This window comes from Octopus sinensis, linkage group LG14 (genome assembly GCF_006345805.1).
Source record: "Octopus sinensis linkage group LG14, ASM634580v1, whole genome shotgun sequence".
NCBI classification, from domain to species: Eukaryota; Metazoa; Mollusca; class Cephalopoda; order Octopoda; family Octopodidae; genus Octopus; species Octopus sinensis.
In genome coordinates this window covers 44277175-44296412 of record NC_043010.1, presented here as the reverse complement: position 1 = coordinate 44296412, position 19238 = coordinate 44277175, and the positions used below count along the sequence as shown (strand labels likewise).

The 19238-nt window shown below is 36.3% G+C and overlaps 1 protein-coding gene across 14 annotated transcripts in view; it reads left to right on the top strand.

The window, feature by feature from the left end:
* Positions 1-19238, top strand: part of LOC115219128 (protein PFC0760c) — a 328821-nt gene that overhangs the window by 208914 nt on the left and 100669 nt on the right. For all 14 annotated transcript variants that reach the window (XM_036508956.1, XM_036508957.1, XM_036508958.1 and 11 more), the window contains one exon: positions 2096-2150. In XM_036508956.1, coding sequence (XP_036364849.1) covers positions 2096-2150 — 55 coding nt within the window. The remainder of the gene's footprint in view (positions 1-2095; positions 2151-19238) is intronic.

Sequence of the window (19238 nt, the reverse complement as noted above, 5' to 3'; positions counted from 1 at the left end):
TCACAAAGTCATGATACATTCCCTCCTGCAGTTAAATTCATCTTGGAAGGATGGAAATCAAGATGATCCAGATGGAGCTTGAATTAAGAAACCAGAGGACAAAACCATTCCTGAGTATTTCGTATTTAGTCAAAGATGGTTTTATCTCGGCCATCACTTCTGGTCTCTTTAAGAACATTACAAATACTAAATCTTAATGTAACAAATGATCCACAGTTTTCTCATTGACTAAATAATGACTTCTGAAATTTTGCTCAACCATCACAAATTCTCACACAAAACATGCCAAAATAGATTTATTTTTAATTATGCAACCATCAAACGTTCTCCACACATCCTTACATGGCAACACAATAGAATCATTTGCCAGTTACTTGGATATCATTTTACAATAACCCCCTCTCTCAAGTGTATTCATATCCTTTTTTAAACTTTACATGCATTATCTCCAACATCTTAAAATATACACGTTTTCCACTGACTATAAATAAGTTAGAATTTTAAACTTTTTCTCTAAAATGACAGACCAACTGTAATATTAAACAAATCCTCTCCTGTTCTCAAGTTAGTGAGCATGTCTACTTAGTTACTTGATCTATTCAATGCAGCAGCTAAATCTCCCCTAAATATCACCTAGCCATCTTCAAAATAGAATCCCTGTTCTAGAATACAATATCTAAATCTTGAGATATTAACTCCTTAACAGAGACAGGATCACTTCCACTAGAATACCAGTCCAGTCACTATTACTGCACTGTTCACTTGTAATTCAAGGGAATATCATCATTTATTTAAACTTAAAATATATCATCATTATCATCCTTTAATGTCCATTTTTCCACACTGGCATGGGTTGGATAGTTTGACCAGAGCTGCACCAGGTTCCAGTCTGATTTGGCTTGGTTTCTACAGCTGGATGCCCTACCTAACACCAGCCACCTTACAGAGTGTGCTGGGTGCTTTTTACATGGAACCAGCATAGATGCTTTTCTGTGACATAAGCTTTTGCAGGTCAATCTTCTTCAGCAAGGAGAGTAGCATTAACACACTTCTGCTGTGGCGGATGGATCTTCTTGGCAAGGTGCCAGATGTCTCAGTCCTTTATCATCTCCTCCATAAGGTTCAGTGTCATGAGATCATCCTTCAATACTTCATCCCATGTCTTCCTGGGTCTTCCTTTTCCACGAGTTCCATCCACTTTGAGTGTCAACATCCAATAACAATATTATGGTATTTCACATACAAAAACAATATCATGATACGCCACATACAAAATTACTGTTCATATCTGACATTTTTCTTCATGAACATATTACCAAATTCAAACACAAAATATGTACTTCCACTATCTTTGTCCAAGTTGGAAATTGAAACATCCTGTTCATAGTCCACATGTTAATTTATACTTAATACATTTTTCGCTCCAGCCATCTTCTTTTAAAAACCTTTCTAATTGAAGAGTTTTACTACTAAATTTAAAGCTTATGAAAAAAAAAGGGTAAACTGTTACTATAAAGAAAGAAAATGTTATAGAAGGAAAACCTAAACCATTCTGAGAGCATAAAACCCATTCCTTAGCAATGTTAGATTGTACAGCAACTGTTTACCTATCAATATTTCATGTTATCAATAGATTTATGTTGTGATATTTAAATTTAAATATGAATAGGTTGATCAAGGACTTGTTGGCAATGAAAGAGTCACACTCCAGTACCTTCTGCAATTTCCTTCCTCATTCATTTATCTTTCCCACCCCTCTCTCTCTCTCAACTTCTTTTTTTCTCATACTTCTTTTCCATACTTCATAACTTTTTCATAATTTTATATTTTTCTCCCTTTTCTGTAATATTTCTTTTTAGATCACCTATTCATTGCAACAGCCTCACCCTTCCTTTAGTATTTTTTTTATTCACCTTCTTATTTATGCACCTTTTTCACTTTCCTCACTTGTGTTATATATATATATATATATATATATATATATTTATATACATATATATATATATATATATATTTATATACATATATATATATATAGATACACACATCTTTATTTATAAGCAAGTTTCTTATTCTGTATAATTTGTTTCCTCAGGCAGCCAGCATATTACAAATGGAGAAAGAGGGGGAGGAACACATGGACCCACCGAGTAAGTTAATACTTTTGTTTGCTTCTATGTTTAGTTTTTTTTTTTCACCTTTTCTCGGTATTTCACTTGCTTTTAATATGTAATATTATCAAAATGTAGTTTTATGATTCTTGCTGCATCATTTGAGAACATGTACTTATTATTTATAATCATCTTAATTTACAGTCAACACCCTGTTCTTTGATGCATACATATATAAAACTTATATATGTGTGTGTCTCTGTGTGTGTAACCATGCAGTGCTTCCAGAAGTCAGTTACACTACAATGGGCAGGTTTTCCAGAGAACCTCATATCATCAGATATTCCAGTCCTTTTCTATTTCCTCTGTCAGGCTTAGTGTCCTGGTTAGCCTTCACTTCATTCCATATCTTCCTGAATCTTCCTCGTCCAAAGGCTCCAGCTACATCCTTATACTTTTGCATCATATGTCCATACCAGCTAAGTTTTCTTACTATGAAATTCCTCTTATGCCCCCAGTTTTCCTCTCAGCATATTTATGCTATTTTGCTCATGCACATTTACATGGTGGCTTCTGTGCCAGTGACACGTAAAAAGCACCATCCGAACGTGGCCGATGCCAGTGCCGCTTTGACTGGCTTCCGTGCCGGTAGCACGTTAAAAGCACCAACCGATTGTGGCCGCTGCCAGACTCCCCTGGCACCTGTGCCGGTGGCACGTAAAAAGCACCCGCTACACTCACGGAGTGGTTGGCGTTAGGAAGGGCATCCAGCTGTAGAAACACTGCCAAATCAGACTGGAGCCTGGTGCAGCCTCCTGGCTTCCCAGACCCCAGTCAAACCATCCAACGTGTGCTAGCGCGGAAAACAGACGTTAAACGAATGATGATGATGATCCAATGGAGCATGATCACTTCATATCTTCCTAGTCTTCTCAAGTCCACTGCATTCAAGGTCCATATCTCACTACTATGCAGTGTTGCAGTTTTAACACAAGCATCATACAATGTACTTTTCATTCTTGGGGGAAAAACCTTTGCTGCTGCAGTGAACTTTTTTCCAATCTGTTCTTATTCTTGCTGATCATATCTTCTAGTTAGCAAAAACTATTAACTACATCCAGTGAACCATCCAAGCATGTAAGAGCTTCTAATTCTAGTGTGTTCACAAAATGTATTGCTCCATGGCATTTATCACATATGAATATTTTTCTCTGATAGCCTGTCTGTGATTCTGCTACATAATCTGTTACCTAAGTCTATTCAGCCATGGCAAGGTGATCAAGACTAATTCTGGCATATGGGCAACACAAGGACTTTGTGGTGTTCCATGGTTGTTCCTCATGCATGCTTGCATATACCTGTCCATTTGGTTTGACTTGAGTCTTGAGTGGAACTTATGGGTCTTTACTTTTGACTCAATTGTGTGTTTTACTACCAGTATCTCTTGTCTCTACCCTTTTTTTTCTCCCTTCAAGTTTCACTAAAATTTCACACATAAAAATCCTCACAGAATTTTAAGTAGTATATTCTCTCTTTCTCTCTCTCTCTCTCTTTCATTGCCAAACAATTGGCCTTTGAATAAAGAAAAAACAATTTATCCTCATCTACTGCTCCCTGTCCTTACACTCCTCAAAGTATTTACAGTACCATTTACATCAATTTACTATCCTTGCTCCCTATCTTTTACTGACTTTCCATGCCACTTTACCACCTCCCCTGACAGGCTTATTTCCTGTTTGTAGCGCCTGTTACCAGTGACAGTAGGAAGGGGGACTCTATTTATACCCCCTCCCCTCTATATTTTCTTGCAAGTACATTGTGTTCATCACACAATTTCCTCCATCCTGCGACGTTACTAGAGTTACTGTCCTTCCACTTGGCTACACTGTTGTTGATTTGCTGTATATGCATCTCTATGTGTTTCAGCCCTTACCCACAAAACTTCAAATGTTCTACAAAAACTCCTTTGTGAAGTAATTACATTACCTTATGCTTGGTGTTTCTATCTTTCTCATCTCACTGATAACAGATCGGGTCAAACTGCAGCATCCTATGATGATACATTGGATTATAAGTTATTCTAATGATAATGATGATGGCCCTAGCAGAAGTGTGTAACGTTGATGATACATGAACACTGCTGCTGTTAACCCTAAATGATTATTTTGGTTTTAGTTTCAATGACTTCTTTCAATCACATACTGGTCTGAATAAGGGTGGAGGGATGATTTGATGGTTAATAAAATATTGGTTGGTGAGGTAAGGTGAAAGAGATAAAAGTCGCTCAGGAAGGAGGAGGTGGTAAGAAGCAATGCAGAAAGGCTGGAGAGCACCAATGAGAGATAGGGCGATGATGTGGGGGTTGGGAATTGAAAGAGAGAGAGAGAGAGAGATGTACATTGACAGAGATGGAGGTCGGAGGTACTTAGAGAACTGTGGTGGTGGGAGGGGCTATCAAAATAGTATGAGAGGATGTCAATGATGGCAGTCATAAGATGCAGCTCAAGGGCAAGGGAGATAACTGGTGGCACAGAAAATATTAAAGTGGGAAGGGATGATATAGAGAATGAAGGATGTTAGAAAGAAGTGGTTTCAGGAAGAAAGCTAACTGATGGAACAAACGGGGATGATTTTCCTCTCATACGATCACAACAGCTGAATAGGACCATAGTGGGTGTTAGGAAGATGAGAGGTGGGAGAAGACTTGATACAGCCTAGTGAGTGTCTAGACATACCTCATTGGACAGACGGCTTTTCCCAGGCACAGCAAAATGTCATTTGTCTCAATCTTTTGAAATTTCCTCCAAGAGGTTCAATGTCTTGAGATCAGTCTTCACTATGCTCTCTCATGTTCCCCTTGTTGGGTCTCCTTCTTCCACAGATTCCATCCACACCTTATGTCAGCTCTTCTTTATGCAGCTGTACTCCTCTATATGCATCACATGATCATACCGGCACATTCTTCCCTCTTGCATGATACATCCGATTCCTCTTATTCCCAATTTTTCTCACTACATTTGCATTTTGTCATATATTCACACTGTCATTTGCTCATCCAACTGGACCATGCTAACTTAATTTCTTTCTATTTTTCATATATCCCCTGCATTTACAATCCACATTTCACTACCATGTAGCATTGTTGTTCTTACACAAGCTTGCTTTCACTCTGAGAGGGAGACCTTTTGTTACCCACAGAGCTGTTGCTCTGAATTTTTTCCAGCTTTTTTCTTGTAACTATATCTTCAGTACATCCTCCTCCGCTACTAATTAGGTCACCTAGGCAACAGAAGCTACCTACTATCTCTAAGGATTTTCCCTGGGCATTTGAAAAATTCTATTTCCCCGTGTGTTCTTAGAGAGAGAGTGGAGAGAGAGAGAGAGAGAGTGTGTGTGTGTGTGTGAAATTGCTCTTGAGTGTCTCTGGTAACATAACCCAGTACAACTAGTATGGTCAGGTTGTCAACAACTAAATTGGCAATCCCACCAAGCCTGCTCAGTGAGAAGGCTGACTTTTTGGACACACTTCAGGATGGAAATCAAGATCTGTTAAAAGGCAGATAAACTCGTGAGAGTCAGTGGTCATCCACTTATGTGCAAATGTGTTTTGTTCAATCATATCCTTGCTGACTCATAGGATCCTTTGATGTGAAAAGTCTAAGAGAAGGCATGATGAAGTGAAACCTGAAGTTGATGTAGCTGCCAATCATCTTGCAGTGCTTGTCACTGGATTCCAGTTATTGATATTCAGAAAGTAGAATACGTGTTGCTTCAAGTATGTTACTTTAATCCTATGACATGTCACATTCCATCTTGTTCATTTTGTCTCTTCACTAAAGTTATGCAGCAATGGGAGAGAGGTGAAGATTCATCTCCGATCACAGAAGCATGATTGAGATTATAGGGATGATGTAGAGTGATTGTGATGGCTGTCATCTGTTGACATGAAGCAATGATCGTGTGTGTGTGTGTGTGTGTGAAGGCATGAGGTTTAGTGGATAAGGTTTTGCACTCACAATTCCAAGATCATGGTTTTGATTCCCCAACCAGCAGTGCTTTGAATTCATGAACAAAACACTTCATTTCATATTGCTCCAATCCACTCAGCTTGCAACAGACTGGCATCCCATTCAGAGGGGATGTTGGCCTGCTCACCTAACCAGCAAGATGGCATCTTTCAAAATCACTATGTGATCAACAGTGTGTAACAACATTTAATAGTCTGCTCAATTCAGTGATTACATATCTACTATATAAATGTGAGTGTATGTAGTTATGTATGTGTGTTCAACCAAAAAGGGTCGGAAATGGTGCATCCTCAAGAAAAACAAATATGATTTTCGAAATGTGTTCCAAAGACAATGTTGTCTGTAAGTAATTAGAAAATATAATTTGGTAAAAAGAAATAGCTCAACTTTTAGATCAACAACTCTCCTACTCCCTCTATTATTTACCACAATATTTATAGCAAAGCAAAATGCTATAGAAAACCTCTCTTGCCCATGCAAGCTTGGAAAAAGCAGCATAAAATGATAAGTTTTTTTTTGTTGTTGCTTTGTTTTGTTTTTGTTGTTTTTTTCTTCTTTAATTTAAACACTGTTTCTGGACACAACTTTACAATGGTGTTGTGGGTTTACAGAGAGAACACTCACCATAGTGCTACATAAGGATTCATTTTGAAGCGGTATAAAAACCAATTCTTACAATGAAAAGGGTGTAATTGATTGAATGAACCCCCATTAAATTACTGGCTCCAAATGGGTGGAAACTTGATCCTGTGGGAACTTGGAGCCCTGAAAGTCAAAACAAATGTAGCAAAGAATTTAGTTTGAGACTCTACTGCTGGCTTCTTGGATAATTGTTTCTTGAATAGGCATAAAGCAGTTTTTGAAATGACTAACTGGTGTGTGATTAAAATAACACAGTTGTACTTTATAAATAGAATTATGAGGCACTAAGTTACTGAAAGATATCTAGTTTTAGTAATAATTGATTTGTTTGATTTCTTCTATAAGTACAAGCTTCTCTCTCATACTTCAACTTTTCAATTATCCTATTTCTTTGGTCTCTAGATTCACCCTGTATTCTTTCTCATACTTTCCTCTCTCTTTTTTTTTTACACTCTTATTCTCTCTTCCACTCTCTATCTGTTTTTCAAACTGTCTTATCTTTTTCTTCATCTATATCTTATTGTTCCTCCTGTATACCCTCTATTATATCTCACACTTTTCTTATCTGCCTCCTACAAATTATCAGTTTTCTCTTTTTATCTTTCTATTCTCTCTCTCTCACGACACACATATATGTTAAAATATTACTAATACTCAATTCACAAGCAATTCTTTTCAAATGTCTCTCAATCGTATGCAAATGTTTTGTGTTTTTTTTTATACATATAATTTTTTTCTCTCTAAATGTCACAAGTTATAAGTCCCTACTTGTAAACACTACTGCTAGTGCACTGCTAACTGGAAAACGAGCATTTTTGTTATTATAGTCTATTAATTAGTAGTCCTTAGTAACAAAAAACGCTAATACTAGTCCTTACTAAATAAACACTACTGGACTGCTTACTATTCGTGCTCCAGCACGACTTACGAGGCTAAAACGAACTAAATATTTAATAAATACTACACTGCTGCTTTTTTTTTCAAGTACTATTCTACAACCACCACCACAACCACAGTTCTCATCAAACATCTCTATCGTTAGTAACCCGAACGTATTCGCTAATAATCCCCAACACAGACACAACTGTGTGTTGTACGGGCTACTGCCCTGTCATCGGCCGTCTGCACGATCAGGGCTGATTAGAGTCACTTCAGTCAATGCAATATGCAGTCACCGTTAGAAAAAGCTTCACTAATAAACATACCACTTGTTGACATTTTTATTTCCACTAAAACAGTGTTTGCCGTTGCAATGGTGTCGGCGGCATTAATTTTATAAGCAAAGTTATCCGTGCGCGTGTGTTTTTATGTGAGGAAATTGCTTAAGTAGTTAATATGGTTTAGTAAGCTGTCAGTAGTCTATCTCCTGACGCCGTCTTCATCCCGCATTTAAAACACACACACACACGCCTTCTGAATTCAGCTGGCAAAGTACTTATCTCCTCTAAGTACACCAGCAGACACACACACAGAACCATCCTACACATTTCTCTTGCGTAGTAGTAGTAACTTAGGACATTCAGTCCAGTCAACAATGGTACTAAACTGTTTGTCTCCCCAACTGGCTTTTATCGAGTCGGATTAAACACGGTAAAGTTCTCTCCGTATCTAATTGTTTACCTGCCGTTTGTTTATGTTTATATTTGCTTGCCTCCTCCAATTTTTGTATTTACCTGTCACTTATTATATATATCACAATGTTTAACCCCAAGTCATAATACCTCGTCAAGTAAACCTAAGATCAATGCCGTTCCACCTGTGACCATCCTGTTTTTTTTTTGTTTGCCCATTGTCATATATCCAAGACTATATTTTGTAATGATTTTTCCAGTAAGGTGTGATTTAAATGAGATTTGTTTGCTATTCTGTAGCAGGTTAAGTAGTCGTCTAAAGATACTGGTTAGTAGCTTGTTTAATTCCAGATCACCTTTGGCCGAACAGGCATGATCAAAGGTATTCCAGCCGTGTCCATCCCGTTGTTTTTCTGATGTTGTGTAACTCCGACTAACCTAATATCTTTTTTTTACCAATGTAGAGCGTCATTCAAGAGACGTGTGTATACATATATATACACACACACACACACACATACATACATACATACATACATACACACACACACACACACACACACACACACATGTGCGCGCGCGTTTATGTATTTGTTTTGCAAGATTCTTGATGTGAAATCATACGTTGAAACAGACATAGTTATATTTTGGGGATGGTTATATTTTGCTAATTAAACACACGACCATCCCCAAGTATATAACAATACTTATTGTCTCTCAGCCTGATGGATGGTCAAATTATATACGGACAGTAGTTAGAGAAACGGATAAGTGGACAAAGAGTAAGCTATTTTCTTACAGGACGAGCCACTATCTACATACATGGTGAAGTCCAAGGAAATTGGTTGGTGGTGGTGGTGGTGGCCTGCGTGCGCAAAAATTATTTACGGGAAGGTTTGTTTACTTGGTTTGCCGCGAGAAATGGAGGAATTTAACGCTTCGAGCACTTGTCCTGGCAGAGCAATATAGACATGTATGTGAAATGTGTGTGTCTACCAGCTATTTCTCGATCGATAAGTTATTTGATGTTGAATTTGCTACTACGAGACATAAACAAATTTTAGTCTACCTCAACGCATTCATTTCTTATGAATAATTAATGAATCAATTGTTTATTAATCTACTTAAATGAATATCGCAGGCTGCATTGTTTATTGTTTTTAATCATATTGTTTACTATTGTCACCTCCTGTATCACTTCTGTTTCGCTTCTGTTTTCTTTCACTGTCTGCTTTCTTGTTTCCTGCCTTCTGCTTTTCATTTTTTATTTCCTTTCCACCCCTCTACTCCTTTTCTCACTAATGTCACCTCTCTCTCTCTCTCTCTCATTATATATATATATATATATATATATATATATATATATATATATAGCAATTAAGGACAACTACTTAATTATATATAAATTATATATATATATATATATATATATATATATATATATATATATATATATATATAAATGTGTATCTCTCGCTCTCATATATATATATATATATATATATATATATATATATATATATATATATATGAGAGCGAGAGATACACACACAAACAGAGGCATATTTAAACTTACGTCGTTTCGTGTTGTCTTTCATTTTATTTGTCTATTTACTTATTGAGAATTTAATGCTAAAAATAAACCTTAGCTTCAGTCCATTTATGCGACTTTATATCGGTCTTGCTTGAAAATTTAAAAGAAAGGCACTCAAGAATAACATTGGAGTGGAAAAATCAAAATATGCCTGAAAATATGTACAAATTATATACTGAAACAAATATAAGCTATTAAACTTTTTTCGTAATTCTTTTTCATGTTACGCCGTTTTGGCACCAATTACCGACGTAAGCTGAGGTATGCCTGCCTATATGTGTTCGCGTGTGATCCAGCTTCATTTGTAGTTGTCTTCCCCTACTAACCCTGTTTCTCCAAAACTCTGTTTTCTCATCACTCTATCCCTTTCTCACCCAAAGAATATAGGTCTAGATATTGATTATACAGTTTCCCGACTTTATTTTATTTTCCCCTCGATCTGAAAGCAATCATTTTTTTTATTTTTTATCTTATCAGTCTGTGTGTGTGAATAAAAACTCGAATGTATGCTGTGCTGTGATATCAAACAAATAATGAGACAAAATATTCCGTACAACGCCCTTCGTCTCAGAAGCAAGTATTTCTGAAATGAGAAATGAGTAGAGCTAGGAGTCATAAGAGACAAAATAGACGTCTGCTCCGAACAAATAATTGTATCAAGTAGTTGAATAATAATCAAGATACTTCTTTCTAAATTCTACATTCTTAATGTGTATGTTTTGATAATGATGATGATGATGATGGGGAGGGGGCATGTAATTATACATGATATTGATATATGCACGAATTGAGTTGTTAGGCAAGTTTTTTTTCTTTCTATTTTCTTTATAAATTGTATATCTTTCTAACGCTTGTCTTACCGATCTGTCACCCAAAACTTAATGCGAGAATGCTCTACTTCCATAATCTTGTTAACCCACACCCGCCATTATTATTATTATTTTGTGTGTGTGTGTAGACTTCAGTTTTTGTAGTCCTACATTTACACACGCACACACACACACACACTCACAAGGACTTTTCCTTCACCAAATATTTATGCAAGATCCTTTTAATCTTTTTATATATGCTTTAATGGCATATATAACTGATTGTCCATCTTTTGTGTGTGTGTGTATATATATATATTGGTTTTATCTCTAATTTAATATTTTATATATATAGTTAATCCAAACAAGAAAACACAAAAAAACACAACAATGCGAGGACGTGGAACAAATATAGTATTATTGGACGCTCAGGAAAGAAGGGAAGAAATAGGGTTTAACGTTTCGAGCGGAGCTCTTCGTCGGAAACATAGGAGAAGGAAAGATCCAGAGAAGGGAAGACAGAGGGGAAAAAATCGCCATATACATAGACCACAGTGTAACAATCATTCTTTTGGATTATATATATATATATAATCCAATGGAATGATTTTTATACTGTGGTCAATAACCTGATTATCTGGTTGTCATTGTGGTCGGCAACATTGTGTTTGTAGCTAAGTGCTATTAACTCTGTATCCATGTGATCTCTGCCTACCACATCATAAACCGAATAAAGTTGATTGGATCTACATAACTTTTATATAAGAAATGTTTATGAGCGAACAAGGATTGTTAGAATCTTTGTTGGGAAACATCAAAGTGATTTTTAGACGGTCAGCCCTTATAATACTAGCAGTTTCTCTTTTTTTCTTTTCTTATATAGAGGAATCAAAGGCAATAAATGCGTAATAGAAACCTCTTAAGTTAGAAACACGGAATGACTTAATGGGATGGTTTAATGAGTCAGTCTAACTGGTAGTATTCACTACTTTTGAAGTTTTATAAGCATGAAACTTGGTAAAGTATTTGAAAGTGAAAAATTATTTGGGTGTAGAAAATAATTTTTGCTGGAACAGAAAATGAAACTAGCACAATAAATTCAGAGCAGCCTTCTGCTATAAAGAATGTAGCTTCCATAACATTATAACTTCTATAACTATTTTCAGTAAAAGTAATTTTGGTTGTGAAGTCATTACTCAGGTTATCATGCACCAATGAATACACTTAATTTGATCAAGTTGTTGACCTGAGGCAAGATAAAGGAGATTGATGGTGATGATGATTAAAGAGTGGATAAAAATTCGGTAAGCTGATGGTCACTATGACCGTTGTTATAAAACTGGTTTGTTGTTTGGTTAGCTGTAAAAAAAAAAAATATGTTAAATTGAACATAATGGTGAGAACTGCATATCAAATATTTGATCACAGAAGAAAAAAATATATCGGATCATTGAGTGATGTGTAAATTTAATGCAAAAGTTGACTTATCGAATTATTGTAAAATAACTAATATCACATCATTATTTGATGCATATGAAATCACTTATGCTTATATACCAATCACTGATACCTGTATTCCTGTCTTTGATTCCTAGATACCAAGTTATTGATCCTTTGGTTTAATAAAGCATCTAATATAAGTGGCTTTAAATACAATTTCACAGTGGTCAATTTAGAGTGGGACAGTTGATTACTGGTGAGAATCTAAACACATTTGAAACTATAGTCTAACCAACCTGAGGCCTGCTTGATACTTTCTTGAAATGGGTTTATTTAAACAAACATTTAAAAAATTTTATCAAAAATTAAAGATTGTAATGAAAAGTAAAAAAAAAAAAAAAAGATACTACTGCTCTTGCAACAATAATATTTCATGTTAAATCAACAATAAGTCATTCCTTATTGTAATAATAGCATGAGAAAGCAAAATACTTTCAATTTTATCAGTTTACAAGTGGCCCTCAAAAACTTTCTGTGATTAAAGTGGCCTGCAATGTAATTCGAATTGGCCAAACCTGGTCTAGTCAATATTCTTTCTTTTATTTTCTGCCCACAGTGAAATTGTATAAACCTAAGAGTTGTCTATGGCTCTTCAATGAAACTACAAAATTTATTTAGTTTATAAATGCAGTAATGGCTAAAATCTATAGATTTATTCCATAGAAAGATATGAAATCTGTTATCGACTAGAATACTATTTCAGATAGAAAGTGGATAAACGGCTTAGTTCTGAGGTAGTCAAATAAATATTAAAGTTATATATAGACATTTTAATCTTTCTTAGATGGAAATGTGATTGCTGGGGAAGCGGTTACCTAGTTCCAGAACTTAATAAAATAGTTTTAAAAATCTTAAACAACCTTATCATTTAACTCTTCTAATAGTTTTAATACATACGCACATTTCTCTCTTGCGAGTGTGCATATGCTCTTTCTCTTTCTTTCAGTCTGATAGGTTGAGATAATTAATGCCCCTCAGTCGTAATACTTTCATCCCTCACAAAATAAACCTTTATTTCTTTTCCTATGAACACCTGAATAAATGTTATTCCCAAGAATAGGACACAAGCAAAATCTAAAGATCCAAGTTTCGGTAACACAAATGCTGATAACATGCATCCATGAACCTGTGCACACTGTAAATATGTTTTGTGCTCCAGAAACGTAGGAAAATAATAATAATACTGTTTTTGTGGCCAATCCTTTTGTTGTGCCAACAAAAGATTAAAAATGAATATGTACCTAAAATAGTATTCTAGTTGACACTTCATAATGGTAGCAAATGTCTATTATGAAAATGTGCTCTTTTTGTGTTTGTGTGTGCATGCATATGCTAAGTATGAGAAACAGGTCTTGATAAGTCAGAATTTTCCAGTCCATAAAATCAAGGATCCATAAAATGATTACAAATCATGTAATTGTGTCAGTCCAAACAAAATTTACTGCCTTACATCAATGTGAGAAATCTCAAATCTTGCCTAGATTAACTTTGTTCTCTCCTTTTTTTTAATACATTTCAAGGTTGATAGAAAGAAAAATAACAATAATACAGGAAAACCATAAAGTCTTGATACAAAAACAACAACAATAGATAGGTAATATTCATCTCCACTTAAACATAAATGTTCTGTAAGAACAAACTTTACCGTGGCAGATACCATGAAAGAAACTCTCATTGGCTTTTAGTGCAGAATGCATGCTTGTTTGTGGGGATAAATATTACCTCCCAATATTAATACCGCCTTTGTCGCTAATATATTTTAAACAACAGCAGGAGTAATAGTACTTTAACTGTTTGGACTAGATGATTTCTTTTGTCAACTTCAGTGTCTATGTTCATATCTCTTTGCAGCCAATGACATAATTTCCAGTAATATATTATTATCAAAGATTCCACCACTCGCACCCCTAGAAAATATACTGTTCAATACTCGTTAATCAATGCCTCTAATTTCAAAAAGAAATTAAAGAATTCTTTTAGATTTTACAAATTGCATTTGTGGTTTATTGATTTCAGGGTAAGTTCTTTAGGTAATCAGTGCCTCAACTGAAACAAATTAAAGGTAATATTTATTGAACCTGGTGGGACAGCTACAGGTATGGCAATATATATAATCAAGTGGAAAATTATAGAAAATTCCATGCCATATGCTCTACAAAAGCTAGTTATGTATAGCTGAAAGATTGCATATCCTTTTTAGATCTAAGACTTTCACTGCACAGCTGAATTCCAGATCAGAAATTATTTGCAAATCCAAACATGGACAAGTTTCTTGGCATATAACAGACTGGAGAACCCATTGTCTCTGGATTGAGCAGCTGTATTACAGACTTTTGACTTCTTCCATTGATTCTACTCCAACTAGCTTTATGGCTTTACAGCCAAAGGCAACATAGCTCTAATTCTCTTTCTTCTTTTTCTCCTAATTTCTTCCATTTTTTTCACCCTTTCACTTTTTGCATCCACTTTCCTCATTTTTTTTTCCGCGATTTCTTTTGTTCTATTGTGCCGATTTGTAATTTGTATAGGTCATGTGCTCAGACTACAGAGATTGCTAGAAACACTAGGTGTGTTATTAAAACCTGCCTTGACAACATCTCCAATGTATGAAACTATTAGTAGCTCATAACAGTATACTTTGTACATTAAACAATATTTATCTCTCACCAGATAGAGTACTTTTTTGTTGATCTTACAGAAAAGTAAATTGTTTGTGTATATATATCATGAACTCTTGTCATAGACAACATATGAGGGTTCTGCAATTTCTTGTTGAACAACCGGCACACATAATTTGTTCATAGTGATCAAATGTATATGTACATAGATGTGTGTGTGTGTGTCTGTGTACATGTATGTATGTATGTATTTATCATCATTGCCGTTTAACGTCCGCTTTCCAAGCTGGCACAGGTTGAACAGTTTGACTGAAGGCTGGTAAGCCAGAAGACTGCACCAGGCTGGAAGCCCTTCCCAACACCAACCACTCTGAGAGTGTAGTGGGTGCTTTTTACATGCCACCAGCATGAGGGCCAGTCGGGTGGTACTGGCATTGACCAGGTTTGAATGGTGCTTTTTATGTGCCACCAACACTAGCATTGACTATGCTTGAATGGTACTTTTTATGTGCCACCAGCACGAGACCAGTCAGCCAGCTCAGGCATTGACCACGCTCAAATGGTGCTTTTTATGTGCCACCAGCATGGGAGCCAGTCAGGCAGCAACAATCACTCTCAAATGGCGCTTTTTACGTGCCTGTGGCACAGGTGCCAATCAGGCAGTACTGTCATCGGTCATGACAATGATTTCACTTGCCTCAACAGGTCTTCGCAAGCACAGTTTATTGCCCAATGATTGAAGTGTACTCTTAAATGGGCTGGTTATGCTGCTCTGGCATAGGTCACGATTACGGTCTCACTTGGCTTGCCGAGTCTTCTCAGTCACAGCATATCTCCAAAGGTCTCAATCACTTGTCATCACCTTGGTGAGGCCCAACATTCGAAGGTTATGCTTCACCACCTCATCCCAGGTCTTCCTAGGACTACCTCTTCCACAGGTTCCCTCTACTACTAGGGTGTGAACACTTTTTCACACAGCTATCTTCATCCATATGCAACACATGACTAGAGGTAGGAGCTCTTTGAACCTTGCCTAGGCTATTCTTATTATAGCAGCTACACTCTCAGAGCATCTACCGCCACTACTGACTTGGTCACCTAGGTAATGGAAGCTATCAACTACCTGTAGTTTTTCCCCCTGGAATGTGACAGAATTCTGCACCTTTTCAGTGTTTATTGCTCCTGAGCATTTGCCACATGCAAAAACTATCTTCCCAGTTAGCCTTTCTTTGATATTGCTGCACCTCTTATCTGTCCATAGCTTACACCGGGTACATCTTATGGTGTTTCTATCTATGCCTTTTCTACAGATCGAGCAGGGCCATCTACCTGAAGGGATTTGTGGTTTGTCTGCCTTCCTACTTATTAAGACTTTGATTTTTGCTAGATTCACTCTAAGGCTCTTCGATTCTAATCCTTGTTTCCACACTTGAAACTTCTCCTCTAGTTCTGATAGTGACTCAGCAATTAGAGCAAGGTCATCAGCATAGAGAAGCTCCCAGGGGTATCCTGTCTTGAATTCCTCTGTTATTGCCCGGAGGACACTCCCACACTATCAAAACATGTGTAGTCGATGATGTTCAGCTTGAACTCTTGTAAGGTGGTATCTTACAGGCAGAGTTTCTGTTTAATTCCAGTATTTGGTCCTTGGATTTCTTTAGTAGAGTTCTTCCTGCTGTTAACTTTGAAGCCAGGTCTCCAGATTGAAGATGACTTCTTTCCATCCACTTGGGTGTAAACCAAAAATGGTTGAGAATTAATGCAATAAACAGAACAGAAAAATTTTTTAAATTATTATTTTGATTGGTAGAGGTTATTCAATTTACCTTTACTGGATCTCCAGTTGTGAGCAGAAGGGAAGAACAAACAGCAGCCCACGGCTGTTGCTAATCCCTACTTTGATTTCTTCGAAGTAGCCCAGCTTGAAGCTGGTGGCCATGGGAAGACTTCCCAGCAGCCTGTCAAGGAGTTACTTATAGTGTCAGGTCCCTGTCATAACAGGTGGCATATCTCTGCTGGAGAACAATTTCTACCTATATCAACTAACAGATGGTGATACTACATAAATGAGCACGGAAGGTTCAGTAGTTAACAGCAGCATATAACCACATTCATCTTAATATATGTGTATGTGAATGGATAAATGTTTATCAAATATTTTTCAGCATAAGAATTACTCATGCTGTGAAGGAAGGAATAACAAACATTAGCACAAACACTGATATTTTGCAAACATATTGACAACTCCAATCAATTCTAGTCTAATTTTGAAACATTTTGATTACTTTAGGTTTTGAAGATGTTATACATGCTGTCTCAAACAGATTTAAGCTTTGAGCTAATGCTTTCCTCTCTTTGCTGTGAGAAGTCTTAATACTGACTTAACTAATTGTATTCTGTACACATGACATCCCTAGGCAATTTTCCTCACTCATTATGTTATACTGTTATGTTAATCCATGTGCTGCATATGTTAATTTTATTATTACTGATCTGGTAAGTAGGTTGAAAACTACACTTTGCTGAGGAGGTCTAAAAGAGCAAAACATGTCCATAGTTGTCGCCATGCTTATCAAAAATCAGATTAATTTAATATCATTTCTTGTGCTAATGTTTTGTTGTTTTTATCCTTACCACATACATAATTCTAATTTCAATTGATTGTGAATTGGAAACTTTTTCAATAAGAATTGTATGTTGATCTATGTTTTCCTCCCCTTATTGCAGTGAGGGTCTTCATTAATTAAAATTCTCTTGCACACTTCATTAAGTGATTCATTATTAACATTACTATTAACTTTTAGGAATGATGATGTTAGTTAATCTTTGCATTGCTTTTGATATGAAAAATCATTCTCTTATGTTGGTCAATCAACTTGAAATAAGAGCTTAATTGCCTTCAACTAATATTCTACCATCTTAGAATAGTAAGTACATATTGGATATTATAGGCCTATATAACACTATGTCAGGATAATGAAGGTGCATGGCTTAGTGGTTAGGATATTAGGTTCATGAACATAAGGTCAGGAGTTTGATTCCCAGCAGTGTATGTTGTCCTTGAGTAATACTCTTTTATTTCATGTTGCTGCAGTTCACTCATCTGGTAAAAATGAGTAGTGCCTATGTTTCAAAGAGTCATCCCCATCACATTCTGTGCCACACTGAATCTCCCTGAGAACTATGTTATGGGTACAGGTATCTGTAGAGTATTCAACCAATTGCATGTTAATATCATGAGCAGGCTGTTCTGTGGATTGGATCAGCTGGAACCCTCATCATCATAACTGACAGAGTACCAGTTCATGTCAGGGGGGAAAGTGTTGGAGAGGGGTTACAACCAGGCTGCCTTCTTTATTTCAGAGTTTAAGTGGAGACTAAACAACACCTTTCTAACATGAACTTTCAAAAGGCAATCAAGAATAGATTGATTTCTTACAGTATAGGCTCAAGCATGGCTGTATGGTACAAATCTTGCTTACCAACCACATGATTCCAGGTTCAGTCTTCTACTATAGCTTCAGGCCGGCCTAAGCCTTGTGAGTGGATTTGATAGACAGAAACTGTAAGAAGTCTGTCATGTATATATATTTGTGTGTGCGTGGGTTTGTATTTGCCCCTCATCATCGCTTGACAACTGATGCTGGTGTGTTTATGTTCCTGTAACTTTGTGGTTTGGCAAAAGAAACCAATATAATTAGTACTAGACTTACAAAGAATAAGACTTGGGGTCTATTTCTTCAACTAAAACCCTTTAAGGTGGCTCTCCAGCATAGCCACAGTCAAATGACTGATTCAAGTAAAAGAATAAAAGAGAGAAAGAGAAAAGAAAAGCTATTCACAATTAACTCTCTCACATCTATAGTCATCAATGTCTAACCTCAGATCTAAATTATTATTGATGATATTTTTCTTTATTCCCTTTCTGCTTACATCACATAAAATAAAATCCCAGAGAAAGAAACACTACTTTTATATCAAATAGAATAAATCCCTTCATTATCATAGTTTAACATTCACATTCTCTGCTGATGTGGATCAGATGGGATTTGTTGAGGAAGATTTTCTATGGCTAAATGCTCTTGTTGTCAACCCTCACCTGTTTTCAAGTAAAGTGTTTTCCCCGTAATCAACCATCTGTCAGAAGATTGAAAACAAAGAACACTGCTTGCATGACAGTGATACTCACAACAATTATGCTATGTCAAAGAAAGGAGACAGTAACAACACAACCACACACAAGTACATATATGATGGGCTTCCTTTAATTTTCATGAAGCAAAGACATATGCCTGAAGTTCCACACTGTAGAACTGAACCCAAGGTCATGTAGTTGAGAGGCAATCTTCTTACCACACGACCACT